Source organism: Lissotriton vulgaris, chromosome 5, assembly GCF_964263255.1.
Source record: "Lissotriton vulgaris chromosome 5, aLisVul1.2, whole genome shotgun sequence".
Lineage (NCBI taxonomy): Eukaryota > Metazoa > Chordata > Amphibia > Caudata > Salamandridae > Lissotriton > Lissotriton vulgaris.
Window position 1 is genome coordinate 1,206,681,316 of NC_141693.1, and position 25,691 is coordinate 1,206,707,006.

General features: G+C 49.0%; 1 protein-coding gene across 1 annotated transcript in view; it reads left to right on the plus strand.

Annotated features, from left to right (window-relative positions):
- ZRANB1 (zinc finger RANBP2-type containing 1) overlaps positions 1–25,691 on the plus strand; it is a 250,026-nt gene that overhangs the window by 136,723 nt on the left and 87,612 nt on the right. Inside the window, exon 7 of the mRNA XM_086923006.1 lies at positions 16,948–17,068. Coding sequence (XP_086779132.1) covers positions 16,948–17,068 — 121 coding nt within the window. The remainder of the gene's footprint in view (positions 1–16,947; positions 17,069–25,691) is intronic.

Sequence of the window (25,691 nt, forward strand, 5' to 3'; positions counted from 1 at the left end):
ACTCCACACACACCGCCAGCCAAGCAGCACTCCATGCACAGACAGCAAATGACCACTCCACACACACACCACCAGCCAAGAGCCACTCCACACACACCGCCAGCCAAGCACCACTCCGTGCATAGATAGCCAAGTACCACTCCACGCACACCACCAGCCAAACACCACTCAGCGCACACCGACAGCCAAGTACCACTCCACACACACCGCCAGCCAAGCACCACTCCACGCACACCGCAAGCCAAGCGCCACTCCGTGCACAGACAGCCAAGTACCACTGCACGCACACCGCCAGCCAAGCACCACTCCACGCACACCGCAAGCCAAGCGCCACACACCACCAGCCAAACACCACTCCGTGCACAGACAGCCAAGTACCACTCCACACACACTGCCAGCCAAGCACCACTCTGTGCATAGATAGCCAAGTACCCCTCCACGTACACCGCCAGCCAAAAACCACTCAGCGCACACCGACAGCCAAGTACCACTCCACACACACCGCCAGCCAAGCACCACTCCACGCACACAGCAAGCCAAGCGCCACTCACCACCAGCCAAACACCGCTCCACGCACACATCCAGCCAAGTACCACTCCACACACACCACCAGCCAAACATCACTCCGTGCACAGACAGCCAAGTACCACTGCACGCACATCCAGCCAAGCGCCACTCCACACGCACCGCCAGCCAAACCCCACTCCACGCACACTGCAAGCCAAGCGCCACTCCGCACACACCGCCAGCCAAGCACTACTCCTTGCCCAAGGGGTCGCTACCTAAAAACAAAATTTTAATTCCCTGGTGCTAGTGGGCATTTTCTGCCCCCCCCCTGGGTGCAAAACTGCCCCCAGGGTGGACAGAAAAACAAAAAAACCATCATGGCCACCTGGAAGCGACCCTTACCCAAGGGGTCGCTTCCCAAAACAAACACATTGCCCCAACAAAAAATCCTAGTGCTAGTGGGAAATTTCTGCCCCCCCTGGGGGCAAAACGGCCGAAAAACAGGCCGATTTGCCCCCAGGGGGGGCAGAAAATCGAAAATTATATTGTTGCCCACCTGGAAGCGACCCTTGCCCAAGGGGTCGCTTCCTAAAAGCTAAAAACAAAATCCCTGGTGCTAGTGGGCATTTTCTGTCCCCCCTGGGGGCAAAACGGCAAAAAAAACGGGCCGATTTGCCCCCAGGGGGGGACAGAAAAACGTAAACAAAAACAATCGCCGCCATCTTGGCTTTACAAAACAACCCTGGTGCTAGTGGGAAATTTCTGCCCCCCCTGGGGGCAAAACGGCCGAAAAAACGGGCCGATTTGCCCCCAGGGGGGGCAGAAAATCGAAAATTAAATTGTTGCCCACCTGGAAGCGACCCTTGCCCAAGGGGTCGCTTCCGAAAAGCTAAATAAACAATCCCTGGTGCTAGTGGGGGCATTTCCGCCGCACAATCGCGACGCTGTGCGCGATCGTGAGGCAGAAATGCCCTGCAAAGAGACATCAGGGGAAAGGAAAATCTCTTTCCTCTCCCCTGATGCCTCTTCGCTGCCCCAAACCCCCGCCGGACACCAGAAACCCACCTTCTTCTCCAGCGCTCAGGAAGCAAATGGCTTCCCGAGCGCAGGGAATCCCTGATGATGTCAGCGCGCGCTGTGCGCGCTGACGTCATCAGGGATTCCCACGGGGGGGGGGCGGGGGGTGCAGCGGAAGCTCTTCCGCTGCCGCCCCCAGCAGCACAACGAAGATCGCAGACCCTCGGGGGGAGCGCCAGCGCTTCTCCCGAGGGTGGGGCTGATGACGAGCTGGCCTTGTCATCCGCGCACGACAGGTAAGCGCCATGACGAGCCCAGCTCGTCATTAGCCTCGAAGGGGTTAAAAATAATCTAGGCGGGCATAAGAGTTGTGTGCATAAGAATAAAAGCTATAGTCCCTTGTGTTGGAGTGCTATTGATGCCAAACGTCCACCAGACCAATTTTCCGCTGCCAAAGAGCCCCTGTCTCAGAGTGCACCATTCTGGCTGTGTCGTTGGGCAGATCTACTCATGTTGTCAAACCAGATTAAGGTGTGAACCCCCAGTTTAGAGACCCCTACTAGCCTTTATTGGGTGTAGACCAGTGTTCTTCAATCTGCGCGCCACCATCCCAGGGGGGGGGGGGGGGGGGGGGGCACACTCCAGCCAAAAATCTTACCTGGGTTTTCGTCTGTCCCACTTCGCAAGTAGTCACACATTTCCTAAAAGGAATTGTGATTGGCCTGCTGCTCCCTCTTTCCCCAATCAGCATGCAGGAACGTCACCAGTGACATTCAACCAATTAGATTGGATGCAGCTGCGATTGCAGGAAGTGCCGCGAAATTTGCGGCCATAAAGCCCCTGCATTCGACTTTTGCTGCCTTTTCTTCCTGGTTTTTTTTATTTTTTATTTTTGAACGTTTTTCTGTCGTCTCACTAGGAGGGACTGCAGGAATCTGCCCATCATCGCCCCCTCGCTGGGGTCTGCGTATGCCTCTCCTCTTTGGAATCTGTGTGTGCCCATCGATGCTGGAATCTGCCCCTCATCGCCTCTCTTCGCTGGAAAGGACTGCTTTCTCGAAGTCCGGGGGGGGGGGGGGGGGAGGGCCTGGTGCGGGTGTTGTACTGATCGGCCATATTTATGTATTCTTGTGTATTTTGTTTTATTGCACTGATTTAAAAGGCTTTCTCTAAGTCGGGAGGTGGCTGGGGGGTGTTGTACAGAGTGGTGCCCCTAAGAGTGCCACAGAGAGCTGTAGTGCATTTGAGTGCAATGTACACACACGTTTTGTGCTTTCTCACTGACACCGCCATGATCTGCTCAGTCCTAACATCTTCCCCGTGGGTGAGAAACAGATAGCTCTGCCAACCGCAAAGGGGCATATGCTGCATGAATGATGGTAGACATAGGTGTGAGCACATTGAAAAAATGTTAGCTTCAGAGGCACCGTTACCTAAGGAGTGCCCTACATGCGTCCCAGCCAAAGATGCTTGGGGGTCTCGGTGCAAGAGCAATTCCATAAGAAGGGCCGGGCACCAGCGATTGATAGCTTCGCCGGCAGGAGTAGCTTAAGAAACTGTGACATGCATCATCTGCATGGCCCTGTCACATTGGGGCAAAGCTCTCCACGTGCAGGCAATGTCTTCTTGGCCAGTCACTGACAGAGGAACGCATAATACAGGAGCAGTGCCAGCTATAGGTGGTAGCACATTTAGTAGTCTGAGCCAAAGTGGTCTATGCAGTGTACCAATAAGGACAGCCCTGCTGAGGCACGCACATCGGCTGCAGGAGCAGTGCCATCAAAAGAGGGGCAGGTATATAAATGTTGCCAGCCCCCAAAGGATCTCACCAAGTGAGTGTAATGTGAACTATTCGAGATGGACACGCTGCAAGAGACATGAGGGCCATAACGCAACGAAAGGATGGCGTGAGCTATCCCAAGGTCTGGCTTGGCTGTGGGAACCAAATCAAGAGCAGAGTTGTCATCAGCTGACATGCAAATTGTGCCACAATCGTTCTGCAAATGTATGATAAAGACCCTTCATATTTGCAAAAGTGTATTCCTGTGACAGGTTGAAACGTAACACTTTACTATAATAGAATGCATCACTGCAGTTAATTCCATTTCTAAGAAGTGATTGTTTCGAAACCGGAACCTATGTGTCTTCAAGAACTGTCCCTCACACCCCGAAAAAGGCACCGTGAGTGATTCAAGAGACAAGTCAACTGTCTTTCGTTACCTAAGTTGTCACAACGTATGCTGCAAGGTTATAGTTCTACTAAAACGTTTGATACATGGGTTTTTGCACAGCGCACTTCCTAAAATAAAATATTTGTTGGTACTCTTAAATACGGCTATCAAGGAAAGTAATTTCCTGGGCAAACTGAATTTGGTTCGGAACTCTGGTTTGAACACAGGTGCATTACAGTGCACATCTTGGAGCCCTGTGGTGCATGCTTAGCAGTTCTGTTTGTGCACAACTGCGCATACAAGTCAGGAGGGCCGGACTGAGAACAAGTGTGAAGCACTGTTGCTTTTGTTACTGAGGGCCAATCTTACATTGCTGCTGCAAAACCGGCAACCAGTTACAAAACTGGCCCGCACTGCTGCGAAACCGTCCCCCACTATTCCAGCCTCCCAGGGAACCGCCTGCTGCCCGGCACACCCACTCTGGCCCTTCAAGTCATCCCCAAAATGAAAACCGTTAGTGTATTATTGTGTGAACGATGGAACCAGCCAGCACTGCAGATAAAGCTAATGGCAGCTTCTGATTACAAACGGTCTGGGTGGGAGGCGGCTGGCTGTAGTTGAAGGGCTTATCTTCTTACCTACAAACCACTGTTGCTTGGGCCGGTGGACTGCGGTTCCATACTCTCTCTGACTCTGCCCCGGCCCTACCGGCCTCTACACCATCTTTATGTATTCTTGTGTCTTCTTGTGTATTTTATTTTATAGCATGGACTTAAAAGGCTTTCTCTAAGTCAGGGGGGTGTTGTACTGATCAGCCGTATTTATGTATTCTTGTGTATTTTCTAATATAGCGCAGACTTTACAGGCTTTCTCAAAATCAGGGGGGCCAGGGGGTTGTGTTGTACTGATCGGCCATATTTATGTATTCATGTGTATTTTGTTATATAGCGCGGACTTTACAGGCTTTCTCGAAGTCAGCGGGGGCAAGGCGGGTGTTGTACTGATGTTCGGCCTAGTAAAAACAATTTACGCACATTTTATCTTGGAAAATTTTGTGTTGAGCTGTGTAATAAGCCTCTGATTTAACCACACCTACTCACAAACCTACAGTTAACTACACTCTTATTGCGTTGAACATTATTTACCGGATATGGCCCGAGACACGCGGGTGGCGGTCAGTGAGTGATATGTTTATTGATTGATTATTTAAAATCTTTACCAAAAGAGAATGCACAATATAAAATTTCAGTTATAGTAATACAGTAAAAGGGCGATAATTTTTTTTTAAAAAAAGATAATTTCATAATGTTAAAAAATCAGAAATATAAACAGTATAATAGTTAATGTTTTTAAAAATTCCAGTTTTTTCCATGCACTTGTTGAGAATTTTGAGAGGGCAGAGTTAATATGCATATCTTCCAAGCAAAGACATTGGATTAGTCCTTATTGATCTTTCATTTTTTAGTTCTGGGCAGACGCACAATAGATGTATGAAATTTTCTTCTCCTGTGTTACACTCCGGGCAGGATTCCGAACCGGGCTTTCATGAATATATTTTTATATTTCCAAGTCCAAGCTGTATTCAAATATTGTTGCAGACTCTTCTTTTTTTTTTTTTTTTTTTTTTTGTAACTGTTTATTATAGACCAAGCATGTTTCCTTTTGACCAGGGACTCTCTGCCACTTATTACAGATAAAATATCAGTTGTCTTATTTACAATTTTTTTTTAAAGATTCATGAGGAATAGTGGTCATCCAAATCTCCTTAAGCCCAAATTCATCCAAAGCCTTCTCGAGATACTTCCAGACAGATAATTTACTATTGCCCTCTACTTCTTTCCATAAAAGCTTTGAGATTAAATTGTCCTTGTCATTTTTTACCCTATACCATACTTTAATTGTGTTACCCATCCGAGCATGTAGTTGGTTGTTCAAGCCAAATTCTAGTCTAATTTGGGACTGTGAGGCATTTTTAGGTAAACAGGTGGGTGGCGGTCAAATATGTAGTGTACCAGATTCCAAAAATTTCTGTCAGGTGGTGGGGAGGCCCGACATTTAAAAAAATTCAGCAGGGGGGGGCTCAACCTAGAAAAGTTTGAAGACCTCTGGTGTAGACTGTTCCCAGTGTAAATGTGCAATTGCCCAGTGTGACTGAATGTGCGAGCAGTCTGACCCGTAATTCCGCCTGTTTAGGACGTACCTTGTCCAAAAAGGAATTGGCCACTATGATTGCAACTCCCTCCTTTTTATGAAGGGCTAGCAGAGAAAAATAGAACTGGAAAGGCTCAAGATCTCAAGCGGGGGAAGTCCCCTGACACAAGGTGTCTCCTGAAGTAAACATAAGTGGGCTGCTGAATGTTCCAAATAGGATAATATAATCCTACGATTAATTGGTTTGTTGAACCCTTTCACATTGACAGTAAGAATTCGTAAGGTCTCAGTCATAATAAAATAAAAACATGAAATCTATATGATTTTTTCAGTGTGAAGACCCAGGAGTGGGGTATAGCAAGTGGTGCTGTTGTGTGTGATAGCGCGTGCGTACCCTGTAGTACGTTGAAAAATCCTATAAAATGAAATACTTAACTGAACATGTTAACTAATGAAGAATTGCTCATTTATATGGATTCACAAGAAGAATTCCCAGGTGGCATAGGAAATATTGAGGGGGTATGTGTTGTCCCCCCACCCTCCCCTCCCAGCACACTCAAATAGAAGCCACTTTCACCAGCTTCAGGACTCTTTCCGTGTCGCTTAGTCTCCAGACAGGGAGTCCAAGACCGCCTGGCACTCGGTTGCTATTGTCTGAGTCCAGGTAGTGCACCTCCACTGTGGTCCCCGCACTTCGCCGCAATTCTTTCACTCCCCTTGGTCGGGGTCTCTCAGAAGGATCACCTGGATAATCTGCTATACCAAGGAATCTGCAGGCCTCCTCCAGGGAACGAAGCTGGTTGAGCTTGTCCTGCAAGAAGAAAAACAGCCAGAAGGGATGGCCCCAAGTGTTGGAGGTATCTTGATTGTGGAGGCGCATCATGACTGGTCAAAGATCTGTGCTTTTAGAGTGTAGAGGTCAGCAAAGTCTTGATAGAGAGTTGGGTGATTGCCTCTAAATTGTTTTGGAAGTTATTTTCTCACTGCCCACAGTATACGCTCCTGCATGGTGTAATCATGGACATACACTTGGATTAATTCTCTAGATCATCAGTGTGAGCTTGTAGATCTGGGTTTTGGTCCCAGAGGCAGAGGATTTCTTGTTGCAGCTGTTCGAGCTCTTCATTTACAGTGGGGGTTCATGGTCTGCTAAGGATGACACTGTCTCCCAGGCTATCAACGTCTGGCACATTTCCTTAAGCTCCGCCAAGAGTTCTTTTCGAAGAGTCTGGAGAGCTTCTCTAAAAGAAGCGAAAAGATCATCCAAAAAGGATCAGGTCACTGGCGCTTCCATCTCATCGGCAACTCTGGGTTGAATGTTTCTTGCTGGAGGTGTTCATCGCTTTGATGTCCTCCAGGCTTGACAAGCATATCTTTTAAGGTGCGGTCCTTCTTCTCCCTGTCCAGTAGCCATAATGTTTATGGTAGAAACAGTGCTTTCAGGAGATGGTTAAAGCATTCGTCTATCTGTGAGTGCCGTAGTTGGCTGGGGAGTCAAGCTAATGATGCAAACTTGCTTGTATTAGGGTATTGTAACTTACGATGCGGCCCTAAGATTACTGGTTCTGCAACCAGTTCAGCGTCTCTTCCTGGTAGAATGAGGAAGTAGCTCCCAACACTTCGTAGTGAGGCCCTCACTAATACACAGTGGACCCTGAAAATAGTCCAAGGAAATGTGGAAGGTCAACAGGAGGGAGCAGCAGTCCATAGGAATCAATGTAGGCTCAGACCTCTGTAATGCAAGAAAGGAGTCCAGGGATGTCCACCTGCTCACCCGGGGCCCAATAGCAAGCAGAATCTAAGCCTTGTGGCAAGTTATATCAGGGAGATCATGGTCCTGCCAGCAGCGTGCGCCGAAGTTAAGCAGCCAAGCACACTCCTGTGTCTTCTCCAGAGGTTAAAGGCCTGGGGTCCCAGGCACCCCACCTGATCAGAACTGATGCGTATAGTCCCAGGTGGTAGCTGGGAGTCTAATCCTACCCCACTCCAGCTCCTTGGATGTATTGTCTTTGAGTCTTAGGGTGCCTCTCTCCCAGACCCAGGCCGCTTGGCACATGCAGTCTCCAGCCACACCTCCGCTGTGGCACTCACATGTCTTGTACGCAGGAGCCTAAGACTGATAGTCCACAGATTCAATGTGGAGCCTGCACTACTGAGGGGGTGGGGGAGGCTCCGAAGCTCGTGCAATCCCTGCATCACCAGCACTAGCTGAAGGAGGATCTGCCCCCAAAGCCACGAGCTCTCTGGTAGCGAGGGTACAGTCACGCTTGGGTGTGCATTGCTGCAGGCCCCTCTCAGTTATCTTCCCTCAGCAGTTCGAGGCACCACGTAAGAGCCACCTCTTGCGCCAGTCGCTCAATAGATTTCGGGGAGCTCACTTCGATATTACGCCTTAAGATGAGTAATTTTTGTCCTGCGAGGCAGTTATTTAGATGGGCCAGGTCAGTTAATGGAACGTAGAGACACAAAACTACATCTCACTCGTCCCCACTTTCAGTAATGTATGTTTAAAAAATTGTTTTAGAATTGCGCATATGCTTGGCCATAGCCTACCAGTTATGGCTGCAGAGAGAATACCCATGATGGCAAACTAAGAATTCAAGGAAATTGTATGTTCGAGGCATGTGGGCTGCTGAATTCATATCGGTGCATAGATCGTCGCCTAGTGTTGGGTCCGGATGATTGCACATTGTTGTCCTGGAAGAGTCTTCGAAGTATCACGAGATAGGTGGCTCCTCCCCTAGACTACAGTGCGCATGGGCATCGACTCCATCCTCAGATTGTTTTTAGCCATTGTGGCCAAGATGGAGTGGAACTCAGTGAATGATGACCATGCTAGAAGTATGTGTAAATTCTGCAGCTGCTACAGGCGCCGGGGAGGAGGGCGGGCGATATGAATGTCAGCAGCCCTACATGCCAAGAACAGATGCATACTGGTAAGTAGCATATTCGGTTCGAGGCATGTGGGCTGCTGAATTCATATCTGTGCATAGAATACATAGCAGTCCCTCCATTAACGGCGGTCGCCCGTGCCAGCTGCAGCAGTCTGGAAAAGTGTTTTTTAGAACAGCCTGCCCTACAGCTGCCTGCTGTTTGGAGTGCACATCAACACAATAATGCTTGGTAAATGTGTGTGTGGTAGACCATGTGGCTGCTCTACATATGTCTTCCAAAGGAATATTTCCAAGTATTGCTATGGTGGCCCCCAACTTTCTGGTGGAGTGGGCCCTCTGTGGAATGGTGAGAGTACGCTTGGCTTTCAGATAGCAGATCTGGATACACTTAACGATCCACCTAGCAATACCAGCCTTGGAAATGGGGTTGCCTTTGTGGTGTGGTGCAAAGGCAACAAAGAGTTGTTTAGTCTTCCTAAAATCCTTGGTCCTATCGATGTAATACATCAGGGCCCTCTTGACGTCAAGGGTGTGGAGCATTCTCTCCGCCAATGAGTCAGGATTTTGGAAGAAAACAGGCAATTCAATAGTTTGGTTGATATGGAATTGAGACACAACCTTAGGAAGGAATTTAGGGTTAGTGCGAAGCACTACCCTGTTAGAATGAATTTGAATAAATGGCTCTTGGATAGTCAGTGCTTGCAGTTCACTGACTCGCCGCAGCAATGTAATCGCTATGAGGAAAGCCACTTTCCACGTCAAGAATTGAATCTCGCAGGAATGCAGTCGTTCAAAGGGAGGACCCATCAGCCGGGTGAGGACCACATTGAGGTTCCACTCCGGAGCTGGTGGTCTGCGGAGGAATGACACGTTTGAGTCCTTCTAGAAAGGCCTTAATGGCAGGTACTCTGAAGAGTGAGAGGTGCTGTCTGTTCTGGAGATAAGCAGCCATTGCTGACAGATGTATGCGAATGGAAGCATAGGCCAGATTTGCATTTGTACAGATGGAAAAGGTAACAGATGATATTTTGAATAGACGCATCTAGCGGGTAAATGAGGTGGTCTGCACAATAAATGACAAACCGCTTCCATTTCGCCGCATAGCATGCTCTGGTGGTGGGCTTCGTTGCCTCCCAAATGATGTCCATGCAGTCAGAAGGCAAGTGCAGGTAGCCAAACTCAAGGACTTCAGGAGCCAGATCGCCAGGTTGAGCTGTTGCGGATCTGGATGCTGAATGTCGCCATGGTTCTGCGTCAGAAGGCTGGGTGTGAGGCGTAGCCTCTGATGCGGTACCACAGACAGTTCTAGAAACGTGGTGTACCATGGTTGGCGAGCCATTGGGTTCGGATGTCTTTGGGTTCCCTCTAGTCGGAATCGAAAACTTTCTTGAGACCAAAAGGTCTTTAGCTTCTTATGTCGGTATAGTCGTGCGTTTGGGCTTAGTTTTCTTCCTGCTCGGTTCCGAGCCGGATTCTCGACACCCGCGTGCTCTCGGCGCGGAAGGCCCAGTCGACGCTCCAGACCTATCGACCTTACATCATGGACCGGAGTCCATTCAAGAGATGTCCGGTCTGCAACTTTAAGTATCCCCACATCGACGTGCAACAAGTGTCTGTCGCTGGACCACGATGAGGCCAAATGTATGGCTTGTTCACGCTTCAGGTCCAAGAAGACGCTTAAGCTTCGACGAGCTGCGAGCCAGGAGGCCCAGCATGGTGCACCGGCGCCTGTGGACATCTTCAATGCGGGGGATGTGGAGGACGAATCTATCCAGGACATTTCTGAGTCGAACCCCGCATCGTACGTCGACTAAGACTACGACGCGGATGCAGAGATGTTCGAGGCCGAAGAAGTTGTCGAAGAGGTAGGAGACGACGACGGGGCCCTCGGGGCCATCGAGGACAGCTCGGATGAGGAGCTTCCTCAAACGGACTCTGGGGCCGTCCTCATTCATGAGGCTCAGGTCGAGGGATCGCCTTCGGGCCTTACCCAAGATCTCACTATGGGTTCTACGGCCCCGTCTTCGGGCTCGGCCACGGACATGGCTGCCGAGCCACACCCTGGAAAATCGAAACCAAAAGTGAAACCTACGGTCTGGACTCAAGACCCTGCGCAGGTGCCGTCCTCGAAACCGAAAGTGCGCATCCCTTTGGTCTGCTCCAGGCCTCGGAGCCCTCGGCGCCGAAGAAGCCGAAGGTGGCCGTCGAGCGGAAGGCTCAAGTCAAGGGCGTTGAGACAATGTCTACCGCGCCGAAGACTAAAGTCAAGGTGGTCGAGTCGAGCCCGTCGGCGCCGAAGAAGGTTGACGTCGGCAAAAGCCTCAGCGACCCAAAGAAGGCTATCGGCGATCCGAAGAAGGCCCTCGGTGACCCGAAAAAAAACGGCTGGATGACCCGAAGGCTCTTGCGACTCAGAGTCAACAGGACAAGGCCAAGGGCACAACGCCCCGAGAGTCAACTCCAGGTGTGACCTCGAGGGATTCCACCGAACCGGTGCGCCCATCCGCCGCGTTCACCAAGAAGGTGACGGACTCCCTGCAGCGCATCAGGGACGGAACAGCGTCGGCCGCTCCGAAGGATCCGGCACCGACGAAACCGGTGGAGAAACCATTGAAGGCGTCCACGGCCATCCATTTTACGTTGCCACCGAAGACTGCACCGAAGGCTTTCGCTCCTAAGGCAGTCGCCAGCGTACCCGAGAAGGTCTCCTCGGCGCCGAAGTCGTCAGCGGTGGTCTCCGGCCCACATCCTCGACGGCCTTCAGTGGAAGAGCATCAGGAACACTTCATCGATGCCGAAACGGGCAGGCTTTCCCTCCACAAGCGGAAAATCGCCCCTGAACGCCCAATGGAGTCTTACAAGATCCCCCTCAAGAAGAAGAGGTACTCTGCCTCCACTCCTGTTCTGGTGGAACCGCTTTCCCCACAAACTCACAATGTCTCGCCCACTTACTCCGATGTAGGCGCTGGTGAGGGGGATGATGAGGACGAGTACAGTTATCCTGTCTACACAGACCCTGAGGATACCCACGAACCCTGGGCCGCTGGTGGTGACCCAGGGGACCCTCAATCAGGACAAGACCCTCAACTGTTTTCTGCAAAAACGTCTCCTACAGGAGACTCTGCATCTTTTAATGCCATTATTGAACGGGCAGCAAAAAATCACAACGTCCAGCTCCACGCTGACCCTGTGGATATCGACTTCCTGTTTGATACCTTCTCGGTATCAGAAACAACTGTTAAGACTCTGCCTATGCTGAAAGGTGTTTTAAAGCATGCTGCTGAGATCTTTAAAGAACCTACCAGGGCAAGGGTAATAAACCCTAGGATTGACAAGAAGTACAAGTCGGCGCCCACTGATCCTACATACATCAAAGGACAGTTGCCTCTAGACTCCCTTGTTGTCTCGAACGCCCGGAAGAAGGCTAATTCTCAGACTACGGGTGATGCTCCTCCCCCAGACAAAGAATCCAAGGTCTTTGAGGCCTCGGGGAAGAGGGTAGCAGCACAGGCAGCCAACATCTGGCTTATTTCTAACACACAAGCGCTTCTGGCGTGCTATGACAGGGCACACTACGACACACTAGAGATCCTGTTGCAACACCTGCCTGATGAATACAAGGAGGGGGCTGAGATGTTGATTCAAGAAGGGAAGCTCATCTCCAACGCCTCGATTAAGTGTGCCCTGGACGCGGCTGATACCGCCGTCAGGGCTATAAATACTAGTGTTATGCTGCGGAGACATGCCTGGCTGAGAATCTCTGGATTTAAGCCAGAGATCCAAACCACCATCCTTAACCAAACCGTCAACCCTGATCCTGTTTGGCCCGGAGGTTGACACCACCCTAGAAAAAATTAAGAAGGACACGGAGACAGCGAAATCCATGGGTGCCTTACAGTCCCAGCAGTTTCAGGGTGGGTCCTTTCGTCACTCAAACACTAGGGGCGTTTCAAGGGGCCAGCTCTCCCAGTCCACGCAGTACTACAAGAGCAACACTCAGTCCACATACACCAACAAGAGTCGAGGTGGATATTGTGGCAACAGCGCTAAGGGCAGAGGTCGTGGAAACGGCTCCAGATCCTCTGCCACCAGCAAACCGTGACGCCTTGTCACTGCCCCCCGACCACACAACACCGGTCGGGGGGAGACTCCAGCAGTTCCTGCCGGTCTGGAAGTCCATCACCACAGATGGGTGGGTCAGGAAACTTATTCAATACGGTTATTGGCTGGAGTTAACATCCACTCCACCCAACATGCCCCCAAGAAACCGTCCTATGTCGGCCGAGCATTTGCACTTATTGCAGCAGGAGGTCACCGTTATGCTGCAAAAAGGAGCAATAGAGCTCGTGCCTATGCAAGAAAGAGGCACAGGGGTCTACTCCTTGTACTTCTTAATACCAAAGAAGGACGGGTCCCTTCGGCCCATCCTGGACCTCAGGCCACTCAACCATTACATCCTGTCGGAGCACTTCCATATGCTGACCCTGCAGCAGGTGCTCCCGTTGCTCAGTCAGGGGGATTTTCTCGCAACTTTAGACCTAAAGGATGCGTACTTTCACATTCTACTGCACCCTTCACACAGGAAATACCTCCGGTTCACCATCCAAAACCAGCACTACCAGTTCAAGGTTTTGCCTTTCGGTGTCACCGCGGCACCCAGGGTGTTCACGAAGTGCCTGGCGACAGTGGCGGCTCATCTCAGGAGACGGAACATCCACGTCTACCCTTATCTGGACGACTGGCTCATCCAGGCAAAGTCAGCCCAGCAGTGTGCCGCCCACATGTCCCACACCATTCATCTCCTGCACGATCTGGGATTCTCACTGAATTACCCAAAATCCCACCTCCAGCCCGCCCACATACGGCAGTATCTGGGTGTGACTATAAATACTCTGGCGGCCACAGCACAGCCGAATTCAGTAAGAGTCAGCAGCATTCAATCGCTGATACAAAAATTCAGACCTCAACACTCGCTGCCAGCAAGAGTGTTCATGCAGTTGATAGGCATGATGGCCTCCTGCATCTCCATAGTCCCGCACGCGAGACTACATATGCGCCCGCTTCAGGAGTGCTTGGCACGTCAGTTTACTCAGGCTCATGGGCAGTTAAAAGACCTAGTGTTGGTGAGCGGTCGGGCATACAACTCTCTGCATTGGTGGAATCCACGAAACCTTTGCAAGGGCCGACCGTTCCAAGAGCCTGTGCCACAGATCATCCTGACGATTGGCGTCTCTCTCCAGGGATGGGGAGCTCATGTACTCCATTACACGGTGCAGGGACTATGGACGCAACAGCAACGGAAGATGCACATCAATGTTCTCGAACTGATGGCAATCTTCATGGCACTCAAAGCCTTCAAAGTACATCTGTGCAACAAGGTCGTGTTGATCCGGACGGACAACATGACAGCCATGTACTACATTCAAAAGCAGGGAGGAACACACTCTCCGCAGCTGTCTCATCTGGCTCAGAGCATGTGGAAGTGGGCCATTCAGAGGAACATCTTCCTCATGGCGGAACACCTCCCGGGCAAGGACAATCAGATGGCGGACCTGCTCAGCAGGCACAGCCACCAGATGCACGAGTGGGAGATACATCCATCAGTACTCCAACCGTACTTCCAAAAGTGGGGTCATCCAGAGATAGACCTGTTCGCCACAAGGGAGAACGCAAAATGCCAAAGCTTCGCCGCCAGGTTCCCACACCCACAGTCGCAGGGCAATGCGATATGGATGAACTGGTCAGGCAAATTTGCGTACGCTTTTCCTCCAGCACCGATGATACCGCTGGTGGCACGCAAACTCAGGCAGCACTCGATGACTCTCATCCTGGTTGCTCCAACGTGGGCTCGCCAACCATGGTACACAAAGTTTCTAGAACTGTCCGTGGTACCGCATCTGGGGCTACGCCTCACACCCAGCCTTCTGACGCAGAACCATGGCGACATTTAGCATCCAGATCCGCAACAGCTCAACCTGGCGATCTGGCTCCTGAAGTCCTAGAGTTTGGCTACCTGCACTTGCCTTCTGACTGCATGGACATCATTCGGGAGGCAAGGAAGCCCACCACCAGAGCATGCTATGCGGCGAAATGGAAGCGGTTTGTCATTTATTGTGCAGACCACCACATTAACCCACTAGATGCGTCTATTCAAAATATCATCTGTTACCTTTTCCATCTGTACAAATGCAATCTGGCCTATGCTTCCATTCGCATACATCTGTCTGCAATGGCTGCTTATCTCCAGAACAGGCAGCACCTCTCACTCTTCAGAGTACCTGCCATTAAGGCCTTTCTAGAAGGACTCAAACGTGTCATTCCTCCGCGGACTCCACCAGCTCCGGAGTGGAACCTCAATGTGGTCCTCTCCCGGCTGATGGGTCCTCCCTTTGAACCACTGCATTCCTGCGAGATTCAATTCTTGACGTGGAAAGTGGCTTTCCTCATAGCGATTACATCGCTGCGGCGAGTCAGTGAACTGCAAGCACTGACTATCCAAGAGCCATTTATTCAAATTCATTCTAACAGGGTAGTGCTTCGCACTAACCCGAAATTCCTTCCTAAGGTTGTGTCTCAATTCCATATCAACCAAACTATTGAATTGCCTGTTTTCTTCCAAAATCCTGACTCATTGGCGGAGAGAATGCTCCACACCCTTGACGTCAAGAGGGCCCTGATGTATTACATCGATAGGACCAAGGATTTTAGGAAGACTAAACAACTCTTTGTTGCCTTTGCACCACACCACAAAGGCAACCCCATTTCCAAGGCTGGTATTTCTAGGTGGCACGTTAAGTGTATCCAGATCTGCTATCTGAAAGCCAAGCGTACTCTCACCATTCCACCGAGGGCCCACTCCACCAGAAAGTTGGGGGCCTCCATGGCATTCCTTGGAAATATTCCTTTGGAAGACATATGTAGAGCAGCGACATGGTCTACCACACACACATTTACCAAGCATTATTGTGTTGATGTGCACTCCAAAAAGCAGGCAGCTGTAGGGCAGGCTGTTCTAAAAACACTTTTCCAGACTGCTGCAGCTGGCACGGGCGACCGCCGTTAATGGAGGGACTGCTATGTATTCTATGCACAGATATGAATTCAGCAACCCACATGCCTTGAACCGAATATGCTACTTACCAGTATGCATCTGTTCTTGGCATGTAGGGCTGCTGACATTCATATCACCCGCCCTCCTCCCCGGCGCCTGTAGCAGCTGCAGAATTTACACATACTTTGAGCATGGTCATCATTCACTGAGTTCCACTCCATCTTGGTCACAATGGCTAAAAACAATCTGAGGATGGAGTCGATGCCCACGCGCACTGTAGTCCAGGGGAGGCGCCACCTATATCGTGATACTTCGAAGACTCTTCCAGGACAACAATGTGCAATCATCCGGACCCAACACTAGGCGGCGATCTATGCACAGATATGAATGTCAGCAGCCCTACATGCCAAGAACAGATGCATACTGGTAAGTAGCATTTTCGTTTTCAACCTAAAATCCAATCCCAAGTTGCTTAAATACTTTAAACTCAATTACAACTTTGCTTTGTTTATATGCATGTCTGTGAATTTCTGGGTAAACATTCTGCCTATGAATTGTGCTACATTTTCACTCCTGGATATAGTACTCTAGCACAGCAGAGTAGGTGTCTCCTTGTGCCAGCCAGGCAAAGTCAACTTTGCTCTGCTGTGTGAACGTCTTACTGAGCTGCCGTGCTCTGTATAACCAGTGTCTTGGAGTCTTGCATAGATATCTCTGAATTAAAGTTGTACCTTACATGGTGTGCACTTTAAGCCGCAAACCACTACTCTGAAACCAGCCGGTTGAGCCAAAGCAACTTCCTAAGTAATGTCCTCCTCATATACCTATGATTCACCCTACTGTCCTGGAGGTGAGTCAGTCGCCCCTTTCTGATTCATACAGTGTATGCACTACTGGCTGTTTTTGTCATTCACCACCTAAAATAAGTGTGTGGAAACCTGGACAACCATTGTCCTGGTGCTTGATAGGTTGTATTTGTTGTTACACCGCTTCAATTAGGTATTTTACTAATGTAATGCAAGTTTATATTAATTATCCTGCATTTAGTTTTCCTTTGCTTCTCACAAATGGACTTCAACGCTGTATCCTGCAGCTGTTTTGTAAGTTGCTTTCCCTAGCTGGCTGGCAGTCCAAGTTTAATTTGTTTCTGTTACAGGTTCTACACACGTTGGAAGGAGTGGGAGTCGTGGTACTCTCAAAGTTTTGGTTTACATTTTTCATTGCGGGAGGAACAGTGGCAGGAAGATTGGGCTTTCATACTGTCCCTGGCTAGTCAGGTGAGTTTGGTTGGATACTGCACTAACACCACTTGTCTAAAATTGTTGCATGAGCCTGCTTGTAGGCAATCTGGTCACATGGCGTCATCGGCTCAGGTGATACCAATGACCTAGGTTCATAACCCCAAGTCTGTCTTCACAGCAGTCATTGCTATAGGTCTTTGTTTTTTTTTTTTTAAATTGATCAGATCATTTAATTTTCATTGTGTGATGATACGTAATAAATATGGCGTACATGTTTGTGGTAAAGGCAGCATCTTTCTGTTAGTTTCATAGAGAAGTGAGTATAGGTCAAGCCAATTGTAGGCGCCTTGAGCGGCTTTGGAGGACGGACTATAGTGAAAAGCACAAAAAGGACTATAACTTGGCCTTGAAGTATGGAATATAAGGAAGCCATATAACGTGCAAAAACGACCTATTATACAACCAAAACCTCCTCGAAGGAGCTTTCTAAAACAGTCGTAGCCCTATCTAAACGTCCGGAGGACAGCCACTTTAAACCGGACCAAAACTTTGTGGACAAAATTGCCTCCTTTTTTCAAAATAAAGTACAGGCAGTATATGACGAACTGCAGAAGACAGTGCCAACGATAATAGAAATCGATGAAGATCCCCTGGCGGATAACTCCTCTAAGAGCAGTCTGTAAGAGTTCTCTGTTCTAGTGGCAGAGAAAGTCAATGATATACTATTACTGACAAAATCAAACTCACCTTTGGATCCCTGTCCTCCTCCATCAATTCTGCACTTGGTATCGAACCAAATCAGCGTACATAACACTGCTCTCTTAAATGGGGTAATTAGCTCTGGTGTTTATCCGCAGTTATGGAAAAAGGCTTGCGTTAGGTCGATAATCAAGAAAGCCACACTGGATCCCGCTGAGGTAAGGAATTACCGCCCTATATCAAATCTCCCATTACCAACTACAAGTCTGGAGAAAGCAATCATTTTAGAACTTATGAACTACTTGGATGGTAATCTACTTTTTGATTCCACCCAACACTGCTTCAGAGCAAGACATTCTACCGAATCTGCCTTGATAATGGCGAAAGGAGAAATCTGCAAACTGGTGGATGAAGGGGGCAGAGCCGTCCTCATCCTGCTTGACCCATCAGCAACATTCGACACTTTTAACCACACTGTGTTGGTGCAGCTGCTGAAGGCAGTAGGTATCAGAGGGACGGTTCTAGCCCTCCTTTCATCCTTCCTGGCATCCAGGGAACAACTGATCCACTGGGAGGGTCTTAAGCCTGCAAACTTGTTTCTCCCGTGTGAAGTCTCACAACGGTTTGCTCTGTCGCCAACGCTTTTCAACATCTATGTTACCCCTCTGGCCAGATTAATCAAACAGCACAGCTTTAATGTGGTCTCGTAGGCGGATGACTCCCAGATAGTGGTGTCTGTCTCGCAGAGGGTGGAGATCACAGCGGCCCGGTGCAGTAACTAGCTTAATTCTGTTCTGGCTTGGATGAATGCAAGCTTCCTCAAACTCAATACTGATAAGACCGAGGTTATTGAGTTTGGGAAGGGCCCCTCAGTTTGGAATCAACTTTGGTGGTCTGCGGAGGCTGGGAGCTGTCCAGCCCCGGTGATTAAGGCAAGGAACCTAGGCTTTATATTCGATAGTGAATTAATTAAAGCTTGGGAAGCAAATCAATCCAGTAACCGCCTGCTTTTTCGCCTTGAAAGTTTTGCGTAAAATCTTTCCATATATCCCATTCACTCTAATAAAAACGGTAATTGGCGCCCTTGTACTTTCCCGAATTAATTATGGCAATGCGCTATACTTGGGTACTGAAAGTAGCCTCACTAGGCCACACCACGCACACCAGGTCCACCGCTCCTCACCTCACTGTGTCGAGGTGCTGCCGAAGGTTCCGGTCGCAACCGTAGGGCTCCACCACAGTCCCTAGCTCTCCAATGCTCGTCTCGCATAACAAGGCGCAGGCGTCTAGCGCAAGCAAGCCTGCTTCCCGCCAGGCCCTATAGTCAGCAGGTCCTGCCAGCCGCCTGGCCAGATGGCAACAAAGGAGCCCACAATGGCGCTGGACCTAGCTCCGCGACCACCCGGCAGAGCCCTCCTCCTCTCTCCTTCAAGATTCCGGGCACTCGTAGAGGGAAGCGTCCCGATGCAGCGCGTCTCCGCTGTCCCCCTATGCCTGGCTTTCCTGTTCGTCTCCACCTGAACCCTCTGGGATCACGGACCAGCCCGGGCCCGCTAGGCCGCCACCACACAGCAGCCGGAAAACCTCCTAAATGTAGGTACCAGCCAGAAAGACGCGTGCCTGGAGATCAGCCAGTGGCACTCCGCCTGTGGATGCTCGCAGATGGGCTCCAACTGGGGCGATATAGCAAGGTTAAAGTGTGGCTGCGCCAGAGGGACAGGAATCTACGTCCTATCTCGCCGCCATCTTGGCCACCTACACATTCTTTTTTTTGTCATTGATTTGGACAATGACCGTTCCGATTAAGGAGACTACTAGGTTCCCCAGTATATTGAGAAACACTGGTATGAGGAACTTCAAGATGCCAATGGCCTGAATACTCCTCAAGGTAATGGCATTCTATCTACCCCTGGTCCTGCCACAGTGGAGTGATCCCCCTTTACAGTTTTTGTGTAAAGGGCTGCTGAAGTTCTACACTTAGAGCTCCCTAATAGGAAGTGAAGACTAATGTGTTGACTGGTGTAATTCAACCAGATCAGGTACCTACAGAGCCCCTGTTATCATTTAATGAAGCCCTTACAGATACTGTTTTGGGCACCTGGTCGAAACCATGTTCAGGCCCGCCTGTTAATTGGCATCTCATTACCATTATTCCGCAAGGTGTGACCCAGCATCCAGTGCAAGAGTTTGGTGATAAGGCATCCATATGAAAACGTAAACCTCAAAGCTTTTCCTTCTACTCCACCTGATTCTGAATCTAAAAGAGGCATTAGTGAATCTGAGTATTCGAGGCATATGAGCTGCAGATCTCACACTTAGCATTAGATCGCAATCTGCTGTTGGGCTCGGATGCTTGCACATTGTTGTCTTGGAAGAAGTCGTTGTAGGCACAAGATAGGCGACTTCTCCCTTGGACGATAGTGCGAATGGGCATCAACTCCATCCTTAGATTGTTTTTTCCACCATTGAGTTCGGATGCAACTTTTGTGCTCCGGTTCGAAATCTCTATTTCAAACCGCTTCGACGCGGAAAACTTCCAAAACTCTTCGGATTGACTTCAAACATCTTTATCTTCGACAAAAAACGTTCATGGGCTCTATTCCGGTAGTCGACGCGGCTGTTGGGCCTATCCACGCCGTGAGGCCTACGGCTCATGGAAAGGACGCCATTCAAGAAATGCCCCAGTGTGGAGCAAAACTCCTGCACAGTGACCCATCATAAGGTCTGCAACCTGTGCCTATCACCTGAACACGACGAGTCCAGCTGTCCTGCCTGTGCATCCTTTTGATCGAAGAATACCATTCGAAATCGAAGAGCTTGATGACAGATCATGCAGAGATTAGCTCCGGAACCAGTGGACTTCTTCGAAGACACAGATGTCCCAGAAAACTATTCCGAAGATCTCAAAATCGTGTCTGAGGCAGATGAGTCAGACGACCCCATCACTCCTGGGCAACGAGTGCGTACTACTGCCCCTACCCCAACAAAACCTAAGGCAATGGTCAAGTCTTTACCTGCTGGCCCCAGTTGTGACCGAAAACACTCTTCAGTAGCCCCGCCTCCAGGCCTGGCTCGGAAGAAAAAAGAAAAGCCTTTCGGTAGCTCAGGACCGAGCAAACAGCATGTGCCAATCCCACCGGCACCTTCGGCACCGAAACCAAAAGAACTCTCGGCTCCGTATTCTGTTCAGAACGCCTTCCACCTCCAAAGACAAGTCGGCCCGAAAACCTCGAGGCCTTTGGATAACCCAGCTTCAAAAGTTTCCAAAAGCATCGGAACCAAAAGCTAAGCCTGAGGACTCTACCACGCCTCCTAAGGCCAAAGACAATAAAAGTCAACACCAGCCCGCTCTGAACCGAAAAAATCGGCGACGAAAGCAGTTCCTGAGGAAGTTACCTGGATCCTGTCGATCCTAAACAGAAAAAGATTTATATTAATCAAAAAAACAGGACATGTCACAGCTCTGCCATGTAACAAGAGGAAGTTAGACACAGCACCTGCTTCTCCAGTGCCTGTGAAGGACTCTGCCACATCACCTATGCATCCTTCTTCTCCTATACTTCATTCTAACCCACTTCCTCTCCCCTAAACCTATTACACCACCTCAGCCTGGAACTTCTCCACCTCAGACATCCCCAGATGAGGATGATGATGACCTAGGGGTGAGGGGGGACCCAAATGACTCATTCATTCATCCAACTGACCCGGATGATTGGGAATACCCTGTCTCAACAGATATACCAGACGTCCCAAGCACACACACAGACCCCTCAAAACCATCTCCCCCAGGCGATAATATTGGTTTTGGGCAGTTAATTAATAGGGCTGCCATCTATCATGGCATCACAATGCACTCAGATGCAGCAGAAGAAGACTTCCTGTTGGATACATTTGAGCAGTCCCAAAAGACAGTGCAAATAATGCCAATGATCAAGGGAGTCATTAAACATGCCCCGAAGTGTTTAAAGATCCTGTACGTGCCAGGATTCTTAACCCTAGAATAGAAAAAAGTATAGACCTGCCCCTGAAGATCCTGCTTACATTAAGGGACAGCTGCCTTTGGATTCTCTAGTAGTTTCCAACATTAGAAAGTGTGGCAACTCCCAAACGTCCGGGGAGGCGCCACCCCCTGATAAAGAATCCAAATTGTTAGATGCTTCTGGCAAAAGAGTAGCTGCACAAGCAGCCACTGGCACATAGCCAACATGCAGGCACTGCTCGCACGATATGATTGGGGTCACTACGATCAGTTAGAAACCCTACTAAAGCATTTGCCGGATCAATATAAAACCCAAGCAAATGATCTTATCCAAGAGGGCAAGCTAATTTCAAACGTGTCAATAAAATGTGCACTTGACGCGGCAGACACTGCCTCTAGATCCACCAATACCAGTGTGCTCCTTAGGTGGCATGCCTGGCTGCTTATCTCAGGTTTTAAGCAGGAAGTCCAGACTACCATCCTCAACCAGCCGTTCAACCAACAATTTTTTGGCCTGGCTGTGGAAACTGCACTTGAAAAAATGAAAAAAGAGACTACCACTGCTAAGTCAGAGGGAGCTTTACATTCTCCACAAACACGTGGCTCCTTTCGTCGTTCATTCTATACAGGGGCCTCCAAAAACATGGGAGCAGACACCTCCTCTTCCTTTAAAGCCACTACACAAACATCCCCCAATAGAGGATATTTTAGAGGCGGATATAGAGTAAATAACAATTAAAGGAAGAGGTCGAGGTAATTACAACACTCGTACCTCCCCTGCCACAAAACAGTGACTTACCTCCGCTCTCCCGAGACCATCCCACTCCAGTCGGTGGGAGTTTATCACAGTTCCTACCTGTCTGGAATTCCATCACAACAGACAAGTGGGTGAGACAAATTATCCAGTGTGGTTACTGCCTAGAACTTACAGCTACCCCCCCACACATACCACCCAAAGCAGCGTCCAATGTCCACAGAGCATCTCGCGCTCCTCAAAAAAGAGGTGCTTTCATTGCGTCAAAAACACGCAATAGAGCATGTTCCCTTACATCACTCTCCAACAAGTGCTCCCGCTGCTGCAACAAGGAGACTTCCTTTGCCACACTAGATCTCAAGGACGCCTACTTCCACATTCCCATACATCCCTCTCACAGAAAGTATCTTAAGGTTTATAGTGGACGGACAACACTATCAGTTCAAAGTCCTTCCATTCGAAGTCACCACTTCACCCAGAGTGTTCACAAAATGCCTTGCAGTAGTAGCAGCATACCTCAGAAGACAACAGATTCATGTCTTCCCATATCTAGATGACTGGCTAATAAAAGCCAAGTCATTCAACCAGTGTGTTCAACACACTCACCAAACCATTCAGACATTGCACAACTTGGGGTTCACGATCAACAACACCAAGTCTCATCTCCAGCCCTCTCATATACACCAATATCTAGGGGCTACAATAAACACGTCCACAGCTCTAGCATATCCCAGTCCAGCCAGGATAGCGAGCATACAAGTCCTCGCCACCAAATTTCAAGCCCAACACACACCCAGCCAGAGTGTTCATGCAGCTCATAGGCATGATGGCATCTTGCATTTTTATTGTACCTTATGCAAGACTTCAAATGATCCATTACAAGAATGTCTAGCACATCAGTGGGATCAGTCTCCAGGACAACTTACCGATCTGGTGTTGGTGGACAGCTGCACACATCACTCTCTGCAGTAGTGGAACACAACAAACTTGTCCAGAGGGCGGCCGTTCCTCGAATCTGTTCCAAAGATAATACTTATAACAGACTCATCATTCACAGTATGGGGGGAGCCCATCTTCTCAGACAAGCAACTCAGGGTAAGTGGAACACTCAACAAAAACTGCTCCACATCATTCACCTGGAACTACTACCAATATTCCTAGCACTAAAAACATTCCAAGTACATGTACAAAACAAAGCTGTCTTGATCCGGAAGGACAACATGACAGCCATGTACTACATACAAAAACAAGGAGGCACACATTCTCTCCAACTGTCCCAGCTGGCACAGAACATTTGGAGATGTGCCATCCCACAAAATGTCATATATATCTACTTGCCAAACATCTTCCAGGAGTTCACAATCAGATCACGGATCTGTTAAGTCGACAGACACAACAGATTCACGGATGGGAACTACATCCCAGAGTTCACACACACAACAACGCAAAATGCCTAACCTTCGCCGCCAGGTTTCCACACCCCTTGTCCAAGGGCAATGCGATATGGATGAACTGGTCAGGCAGATTTGCGTACGCATTTCCTCCACTCCCACTAATTCCACTAGTGGTACGCAAGCTCCGACAACAGTCTCTCAAACTAATCTTAGTAGCTCCCACATGGGCACGCCAACCATGGTTCACAATACTGTTGGAACTCTCACTGGTTCCACATCAAAAACTGTTCCTTTCCCCATCCCTGCTAACGCAGAACCATGGATAGATCAGACCACCAGATTCAGCTGACCTGGATCTGGATATCTGGCTCCTGAAGTCCTAGAGTTCGGTTACCTTAACCTACCACCGGACTGTATGAACATCATTAAAGAAGCCAGACGACCTACTACTAGAGCTTGCTATGCTGCAAAATGGAAAAGATTTGCCATTTACTGCACCAATAACCATATTGATCCACTGGATGCCTCCATCCAGAATATCATTTTCTACCTACTGCGCTTACAGAGATGTAATTTAGCATATTCATCCATACGTTTACATCTAGCAGCACTTGCTGCTTACTTACAAAACAGACAACACTTGTCACTGTTTAGAGTCCCTGCAATTAAAGCCTTTATGGAGGGCCTATAAAGAAAATAAGCATTCCTCCTACCAGGCTCATGGGACCCCCATTTGAACCTTTGTACAAATGTGAACTACAGTTCCTCACATGGAAAGTAGCTTTCCTTATTGGTATTACCTCTCTTAGAAGGGTAAGTGAGATCCAGGCTTTAACCATACAGGAGCCATTCTTGCAATTTCATTGCAACAAAGTGGTCCTCAGGACAAACCCAAAATTCCTTCCTAAAGTCATCTGTCCTTTTCATCTTAACCAATAAGTGAAGTTACCAGTGTTTTTTCCAAACCCAGACACCGTAGCAGAGAGAGCCCTAGACACCTTAGATATTAAAAGAGCCCTACTTTATTACATTGACAGAACCAAATCCTTTCACAAAACAATTGTTTGTAGCTTTCTCCCCACCGAAAAAAGGAAATCCCATATTTAAAGCTGGGATAGCTAGGTGGATAGTTAAATGTATCCAAATATGCTACCAAAAAGCAAAACGCTTATTAACAATTCCCCCTAGAGCGCACTCCACACGCAAACTAGGGGCCACTGCAACCGATACAGGTGACCACCGCTAGGGGAGATACTACTGTAAAGTCTATGGTAAGTGTGAGATCTGCAGCTCATATGCCTCGAACGGAAAATGCTACTTAGCAAGTATGCATCTGTTCTTGGCATGTAGAGGTTCAGATTCTCACATGCCCACCCTTCTCCCTGGGACCTATATCTGTTCCAGTTCAATCTTACTTAGATATACACACATGGACATCCTTTTCTTTCTACTAACTCCCATCATGGAGAAAAACAATCTAAGGAAGGAGTTTTTGCCCATGCGCACTATCGTCCAAGGGAGGAGTCGCCTATCTCGTGACTACAAAGACTTCTTCCATGACAACAACAATGTGCAGGCATCCGAGCCGAACATCAGATGGGGGATCTAATGCGAAATGTGAGAATCTGCAGCTCTGCATGCCAAGGACAGATGCATACTGGTAAGTAGCATTTTCCTTTTCCTCATTGAAACTTGCTCTGAGGTCAGTAAACGCCAGCTGCCTTGTAGGCAGCTGCGGATTACCTTTTGGGATATAGTGGCATGGGTTTTTATCTGCAGTTCTGGATGACCTTCGAGCATTCCTTACACATACTATTCAAGATGATTGTGATG